The sequence below is a fragment of the Diadema setosum genome, chromosome 11, assembly GCF_964275005.1.
Source record: "Diadema setosum chromosome 11, eeDiaSeto1, whole genome shotgun sequence".
In the NCBI taxonomy this organism is placed as follows: Eukaryota; Metazoa; Echinodermata; class Echinoidea; order Diadematoida; family Diadematidae; genus Diadema; species Diadema setosum.
Genome location: NC_092695.1, coordinates 22,095,438 through 22,104,018, shown reverse-complemented (window position 1 = coordinate 22,104,018; position 8,581 = coordinate 22,095,438). Strand labels below are relative to the sequence as shown.

Here is an 8,581-nt window from a genome sequence, read left to right as displayed (position 1 = left end):
GTGCTGGGTTTTTTTTTTTTCTTTATCCAAAAAGTATGTGTGCACTGCCAATCATGAATTCATCTCGATAATTATATCGCCCGATGGTGCTAATCTTCGTTATTAAACCATGCCAATACTTCAGCGGGAAACTTGAAGGGAGAAAATAATGAACTGTCATTATCTGGTCGCGGAATAGACACGGCCAAGGGCATGTAAGAAACACAGTGAGATGAGCCATTAGAGGAGATATTCGCAGAAAAAAGTTGATGCACAGGACTACTAGCTATTGAACGATTTCACCATGCTGTTGCTGAGCATTGTTTTATTCGAGTTCTCTACCCTGGGCATATTCGTAGATGGTAAGTCATATAATTATGAAAAACGCCTCTGGATATAGACGATATTAATGTAAGAAGTTTCTCATTAATAACAGCTGGCGAAGATTGAATTCGCATCGACAAGGACGGCGGAAAATACATCCATCAACTTTTCCCGTCTTTGTATATTTTGTCGTTTACATGGTTTATGTGGGTAAAAAAATAATCATTTCTAAGTAAATATTTGATAAAAACGCAAAAAAAAAACCCCACCCACGTTCAACTTTGAACCTTTAAAGGCGCAGACCATTGTTACAGTGGGAGCAGTACTCAGACCCCTAAGGTGCATGCAAAGTTGCACCCGTAAGGGTGCTCCCCGTATGGCATTGGTAAAGGCGCAAAGTTTAACTCATTTTTCTCATAATAGAGTGTACGTTTTTATACGTTCACTTTTTAAGTGTATAAAAATGTATGTTATTATTAGGACTTTTAACATAACAGATTATTAACTTTGTTCATCATTGGATTTAGGCGAAGTGAGCAAGTCAGTTTTTCGTTTTATACTTTCCCGTGTTACACAGAAACCATCAGTAATCATATTTCACGCAAATAGATATTAGCCGTATTGATGTAAATGGTCACTGATAGTCATTGTTTCTTATTTTTGATCATAATATCTTGCTTAGGAACGGCCGACAATCCCATGGAAACGTCCGAGCTGCTCCTTGCTCGCAACCTATTGAAAAGGTGTGAGGTGCACACACTTCGACCCGTCCTGAACCAGTCCATGCCACTTGATGTCGACTTTGGCTTCAGGCTCAGGAGGATTGTCTCTTTTGTAAGCGAATCCATCCAGGCTTCATTTCTTGCATAATATGATTACTTGAACTTTATTCAGGATACGAAATTCATTTGTGTTTTGCATGATTTCGATTCAAAGATGTCCACAGTTTGAAATTGCATAACAAAATCACGAACAAACAAACGAGCAAAAAACACTCCCTCCAAAAACGAACCAAGAAAACAAACCAACCAGCCTGCATTTTGGCTTAGATGGCGATGATAGGAAACGCCGCCAAACACTCAGAATTTACAATATAATGAAAGGCATAGATATAAAATCCTTGTCCTCACATTATTTCATAAAATAATATCAGAACATTTGGACTTTATACATTTAACTTGGAAAGAATTAAACAGTTAAGTTTTAAGATATGTTCCTGACCATCGTAATCATTGATTATGTCATATATAATAATCACAATTATTCACATCTAACTGGTGAGGCATTAAAAAGGAAAGTGAAGATTATTCAGGTTTCTTCTTTATTGATGATTATGTATTTTTACTGATATTTTGTCCTACATTAAAAGAAAAATCCCAAAGCCGACCAAAATCATACATTGTCAAAGAGTATGTTTTGATACTTGACATTAATGATTGCCAACTTTATGCAGTACCTAAGATTAAGGGTATGAATAGCTTCCGATGATCTAGTTAATAAACAATCCTGGTATATCTTGATCTAATCAATAAACAGCCATGGCTGCGTTTTGTGCCACTATTTCCTTTATCTTATTGTCTTATTGCTGACTTTAACGTCTCATGTTTAAGTGATTGCTAATTTCACTCTTTAAATCGTCGATTCTGGACCATTTACCTACAGGCAAGGCAAGACCAGCAACTTTCAGGCATATGCAGTCTCACAGTGGTAAGCACACCAGAAATTGGCCTGTAGATCACGAACGTACATGTAGTATCGTACACACGGATATCCGAGTGGTGTCACATTTGTCTCGAAGTAGACACAAAATGGTCAAACGAATGTGACATTTTCAGTTTCTCCTGACGTTGTCGTCGAACCTGGTTGCAAGCCAGTCAAGAGCCGAAGCAAATAACCTACAGAACGTTACATTATGGCACCAGAACCACACCAGAATGCTACACGAAGATGTGAATCTTTATTATGAATGAACCCTTTCACAAGGTCTTCGGGCTGTTTTTCTTTTTTCTTCTTCTTCTTCTTTCTTTCTTTCTTTTTTGGCTCGCCAAAGATTTTGCCGCCGCTCATCACGAAGTTGATGTCGGAGCCCGAGACGCTCCATCGGGGGACACACACGAATGACAGGAAGTTTAAGCTGTCAGAGACGAATTTCAAAATTTCCATTATCGTTTTTGCATCTTTGCTCAGTTGTAGGACAATGTGACACCAGCTGCTAATGAAAGCTCTGTTATTTCAAGAGAACATCACGCAATTGATAATAATCAACTTTGCATATATAGATATTTAGTAGACTTTTCCCTTGCGAGAAATATCTACGCACGGATTGAGAATGCGTGTTATTACTATATGTGATGTAACCGTGCTATATACGAGTAGTAGACCTCGTTTGATTCTCCCTGTATGTTTTTGTGTGAGTGACTCTAATTATTGATTACTGATGGTAACATGGTTACCTAATCATGGGTATACGCGTATGTGTGAGACAGTTTGTGTGCGCGTATGGGAACTTGACTACGTCAATAATTACCTTTTCACAATATTGACAATTTCGAACACACACACGCGTTCTAAACACACAAGCATACACAAACGCACAGACACACTGGCACACAGACAGACGGACACAAAGACAGACAGACACAGACACAGACACACACACACACACACAATACATGCCATGCATATATCAGTCATCATATTCTCGTCATTCCATCACCACAGCGTTGGACCAATGAATATCTCACCTGGAACCCAGCCGACTATGCAGGCGTCCAAGTTGTCGACCTCCCTCTACAAGAGCAGTGGTACCTGGACCTAACCTTGTATTCATCGTAAGTGCTCTTCAAGAATGGGAACTAGCCCATTGACATGATAAAATGCTTATCGTTTTGTTGTATATGATTTAGATAAGAATCATGAATCGGACATGTATATGAAACGCACGTCTCTAGATGGGAAGATATAACTTTGATGGTTATCATCACCGTGTGAAGTAACTTAGAGCCTATAGCTTCGTATTTATCAATGAATTAATATGTATATATATATATATATATATATATATATATATATATTATATATAATTCCATTGTTAAACATTGTATGTAAAAAAAGTGTCAACATGCAACGTCCACAAGACACAAAGTACAAAATAGACAAACAGATAATCATTGCATATAATATCTACAGTATATCATATTTATGTAGTGTGTACGTATGCGTGTGTAAGTTTCTTTGCTTTTATTCCCAATTATTCTTATACCTGCTATACAAGAGTTGGTCAGTCCTACGTCGAAATGGATCACAAGATCACACGCGTGGAGTGGAACGGACGCGTATCTCTCTATGCACGAGCGAAGTTCACCTCTTCGTGTCTGCTCCAAATCCTCTACTTTCCATTTGAGAACCAGTACTGTCGGCTTGTCTTCGGCTCGTGGTTATACGACAGCACAGAAGTAAATGTAGAAAACAATTAATGTTAACAACCCATGCACTGAAATGTTCTTGGTGCTTGCTCATTAATGACAAAACAATAGAAATGAGAAAATGACGCTGTATTAATATTGATAACCATCAATATAATAGGCCTATGCTGTTGTCCCTAGGATTCTCTTATAGATCGTTTTCTTGAGCGTCATACGGATAGCTTTACGTGATCATTGCGAGGTATACGCATTCATACACTTAGATCGAAATTATGTGCGTGGCAATAGCCAAGATCTAGGATTAAGAATTGATCAAATACAAATCGCAATTCAATACCATATTTAAGTTGGCTCTTATGATAAACAGAGTAGTATCAGATGAATGGCATAGGTTAAAAAAAAATCAAACCACAAATAAGGATGTTTTGGATTCTTACGCGTACCATTATTCCCTTTGCATCGTATTTTCTGATTTCGAAAAAATGTATTTGTGATTGAAAGCTGAATAAATAATAATAATAATAATAATAATAATAATTGTTTTTGACTTGCTAAAGCCTGGGAACATTTCTTTTTTTCGGATTGGAAGGGGATGTGTAGTTGTTTACTTAACAAACACAAATATGATATTAATCAAGTTAATTTTTGTAAACAGATAAAATAAAAGAGTTGGGAGAGGTGAGGATTATAATCGTCTCTTCCAGTTTGCGTCTATTCGGTAACATCCGGTACGAAGTGTCCAACAGACTGCTATATTTTGAAATACTTCAACGCGCTTGGAGACTACTGGAAATGTATATAATAGTCAAAGTGTTTCTTATATACAATGTAGTTTTGTTTATTGACTATTGATGCATAAGCCGTGAGCCCATGCGTTTACAAATCTAAAAAAAAAAATAAAGAAAATGAATTAGTTGGTGTATAAAACTCAGATGAATATAGACCACAAAGTACAACTAAGCGTACTCAGCAATATAGTTACATCAAGAACATAATATACTTGCATCCAAAAGGGCCATACTTAAGTGATTATCCTAAAGTATGCGCCCGTTATTACGTAATCGGGTTAAAGTTTATTGCGTCAGTCACAATTTATAGATTCTTGCAAAAAAACGAGCATCTTCGTTTAACTACTTGCGCACACATTTTATTTTAAGCATGTTGTCGCTATGTAATTTTTCTTTCCATTACAATTCTCTTCCGTTTCTTCCTTTTCTCAGGTGAGGCTAAACAATAATATTATGGAAAAAAGCATGGAGGGTTACTTTGTCAACAACGGAGAATGGTCGCTCAGTGAATTTCAAGTAGAGAAGCATGCGCAAGAATGGGAGAACTTTCCCAATCCCTTTGATGAGATTCACATCCTCTTAACGTTCACGGTGAGTTATTGTTTGCCTAAAAGAAGAATCCCACCCCAAAAATGAATAAACTTCAAAAGAAAAAGAAGTTTATTCTCTACAGAACGATACAAAAAAATGACAAAAATCGGTTAAAAATAAGGAAGATATGACACTTATTTTTTTTTCTCGAAAAATGTTTCGAGGCCATCAGTCCTTATGAATATTCAAATCAGCAAGTTGACAATGTTATGCTCTCACAATTTCTCATTCATTTCATATACAGAAATGACACAAAAACTCTTATATTTCAACTGTATAAATGTAAACTTAATAACAACTGTATACATAAGAACAAATGTTAACTCTGATCTTGGTATTGTAACATGTTTATATCAGCATAAAAAAACAATTTACATAAACTTCATGTAGAACATACATGAAAAATTGTGACAGTATGACATCACCAACTTGCTGATTTTAACATTCATAAAGACTGGTCAAGAAATGTCTGAAAAAATTGAAATTTCAAAATGTCATATCTCCCTTATTTCTCATCTATTTTTGTCATTTTTATATCATTCTGTAGGGATTATTTTTCTCTTTCTTTTGAAGTTTATTCATTCAAACTTTCTGTAAATTATCGATTTTTTTTTTCAAATTTATGAAATTCTTCCGTCGAGATGTTTTCATTGCAACTGATTGACAAATTGCCCTACATCGACGTAAATAAGCACTGAATTGATCAGTGTTTCAGTAGTAGCCATGATAAAAAATCATGGGCGTACATACTCGAGCAGGATTCGAACCTACGACCTCCTGATCACCGGACAGGCGTCATCTCCACTAGACCACCGAGCTTTCGCCCGACAGCAAGTGTTGGTTCTAATCCTTATAGCATGCAGCGGGTACTGCTTTGTTATTCAAATTCATGAAATTCTTCCGTCGATGTTTTCATTGCAACGGATTGCCAAATTACCCTACATCGACGTTTATGTCGATGTAGGGTACCCGCTGCATGCTATGACGATTAGAACCAACACTTGCTGTCGGGCGGAAGCTCGGTGGTCTATAGTGGAGATGACGCCTGTCCGGTAATCAGGAGGTCGTAGGTTCGAATCCTGCTCGGGTATGTACGCCCATGATTTACTATCGAAAATTTGCTTGAAATTCTGTACTTTACATGTCTGGATACGATGATGAACTTTCATGATGTACGTACATTTTTTCATTGAGTTTTTATTGATCAAATTAACAGGATTACTATACATCACATCAAAGGAGGAAATTTAATTTTTTTATTCTTTAAACGTACTTTTGACAAACATTACATATTATTATAAATATTCATAATTACTTTGTCAGAACAATGTCCATGACGTTTGTATTGAAAGTATTGCAAAGTTTACATGTCTGAACATACAATTGAGCAGAAATTTTTGGGCTGGATCAGTGCTGAGATCAGCAAGATAATAATTAGGCATGTATTATAGGACAATCAGTAAGTAGGTTATTTTATCAAATTGATCACTTTTTGCAATAAAGAGTGGCATAAAAGTTAACATGTCATAAGTCATAACAAGACCCAGAATACAATGTTGAACTATATACATTATCACTCGAGCAGGGGCGGATCCAAGAATTCCGTAAGTGGGGGGGGGGGGGGGGGGCCGCCCCCCCCCACACACACACTCTTTTCTTTTTATTTCTTTGTTTTAACAAAAAATACGGCAAATACGCCACTGCTCGAGTGTGTGTGTGTGTGTGTGTGTGTGTATGTGTACTACATCGTACCGGGCATGCACAACATAATATTGTAATAGTTCATATTTCTTTTCCTATCCGTCACAGAGACAGTCTCGGTATTACGTCATTACTGTCATAGTGCCAAGTGCAGCACTTGCCCTCGTGTCGGGTGTGGTCTTTTTCATGTCTCCCCAATCCGAGGAGAAGGTGGCACTGGCGTCTAGCAATCTACTGGCAATGCTCCTTTTCCAGGAGTTGGTCTCGAGCGCCATGCCCCCAATTGGAGACGAGTTTTCTCTCATCGGTTAGAAACAAAACTAACAACCTCACTTTCAGATGTGACGTCGTATCAAGCGAAGTGTTAAATTCGTCAACACGAGACGTAATCGAGAGATAATATATATATAAATTATATATATATATATATATATATATATATATATATATATATATATATGGAGAGAGAGAGAGAGAGAGAGAGAGAGAGGAAACATTAACAATACAGAGATGATCGTGCTAAAAACTTGAACTCATCACAACAGCGGTCAATATTATGCGGTATGAGAGGTTCAGGCAAATTTATATGTTGCTGCAACATGCTGAAATAGTATACCCATGGTAAAAATGAACAGTTAAAATGTTCTACAAGCAAGAAGAGATACAAAATTCAAAACAATAAGACAGGAAAATTAAGAAGGTCTTTCATGTTAATTTTTTATTGGTTGGATATTATTTAATCAAACAGGACCTATCATTTGAATTACCATCTTGATCAACATGATAATAATAAATTCTGAATTTAATACGCGATAGAATAAAACTAAACACACATACACTGAAAAGCACGAAATACAGACATGATTTTTTTTTCTTTCTTTTTCACAGGACTGTTCTTTGTGGCATCAATTTTGATAAATTCCCTGTCCATCTTGACCTCACTCCTGACGAAGACACTTTTCCACATGAAAGACAGGCCTGTTCCGAACGGCCTTCTAAAACTAGCCTTCCTTGGCCATTCAGGATGCGTGCCTCAGTCGCACCGCAGCAGCATGTGGGTGGTGCGTCGTCTTTCTGACTTGGCTGGACGAACCGTCTCCGGAGCCATCCACCGGAGCGAACTGAAGTACCGGTCAAAGGGTCTGGCAATCAGGGCGGGAAACCCAATCCTAGACGGCGATAAGCGATATAAAGACAACATCAAGAGAGAGCGTTGTCCGACCACGGTGGAGCGGCAAAGCTGTCGCGAGAATGACGAAGATTTCAGCCGCCAGTGGAGGATGGTGTCTCAGAGATTGAACCAGGTTTTAGCGTTCGCCTTGACGAGCAGCTATCTATTGATTGTGATCATCGTGGTTATTCTTTACATCATAGACAGGGATCGGGAATTTCCTGAAAGCACCTGATCGGGAACATCGCTGAATGTCACGTTTTGTTTTGTGAGATGCCATGAATACTATGCTTAACATTGAATTCTTACTGTTTTAAGCCATAGTTTAAACTTACAACTGTCATTCAAGGAGGAAGCGAGAACATCACTAGATGATGGTTTCCTATTTATCATATTTGACAAAATCAAACTTGTGACATTGCAATGTCCACTCAAAACACAAAAGACCGAGATTTAGGTACGGATACCTGCACACATGATATCTTTAAGAGAAGAAAATATGTCATGCTCTGAAGGCTGGGGATAGGTCCGCTAATTTAAGTTCAGTGCAAAAATTGCGTCTGTGCATTTCCAGGTCATCAGTAGGCCTACTCGTCATCCAT

General features: G+C 37.5%; 1 protein-coding gene across 1 annotated transcript; it reads left to right on the top strand.

Annotated features, from left to right (window-relative positions):
* The first annotated feature begins 283 nt into the window (after positions 1-283).
* On the top strand, positions 284-8,214 carry LOC140235357 (neuronal acetylcholine receptor subunit alpha-7-like). The gene is made up of 7 exons (XM_072315384.1): positions 284-341; positions 986-1,137; positions 3,025-3,134; positions 3,578-3,758; positions 4,949-5,107; positions 6,917-7,115; positions 7,697-8,214. The coding sequence occupies exons 1-7, from the start codon at positions 284-286 to the stop codon at positions 8,212-8,214; spliced, it is 1,377 nt and encodes a 458-aa protein (XP_072171485.1).
* Positions 8,215-8,581: the final 367 nt, after the last annotated feature.

Bases quoted from the DNA above. Each gene is read 5' to 3' on its own strand.
- LOC140235357 (XM_072315384.1), top strand. From the start codon at position 284: ATGCTGTTGCTGAGCATTGTTTTATTCGAGTTCTCTACCCTGGGCATA. The intron at 1,138-3,024 runs GTAAGCGAATCC...CCATCACCACAG, and splicing joins TCAGGAGGATTGTCTCTTTT to CGTTGGACCAATGAATATCT. The intron at 5,108-6,916 runs GTGAGTTATTGT...TATCCGTCACAG, and splicing joins ACATCCTCTTAACGTTCACG to AGACAGTCTCGGTATTACGT.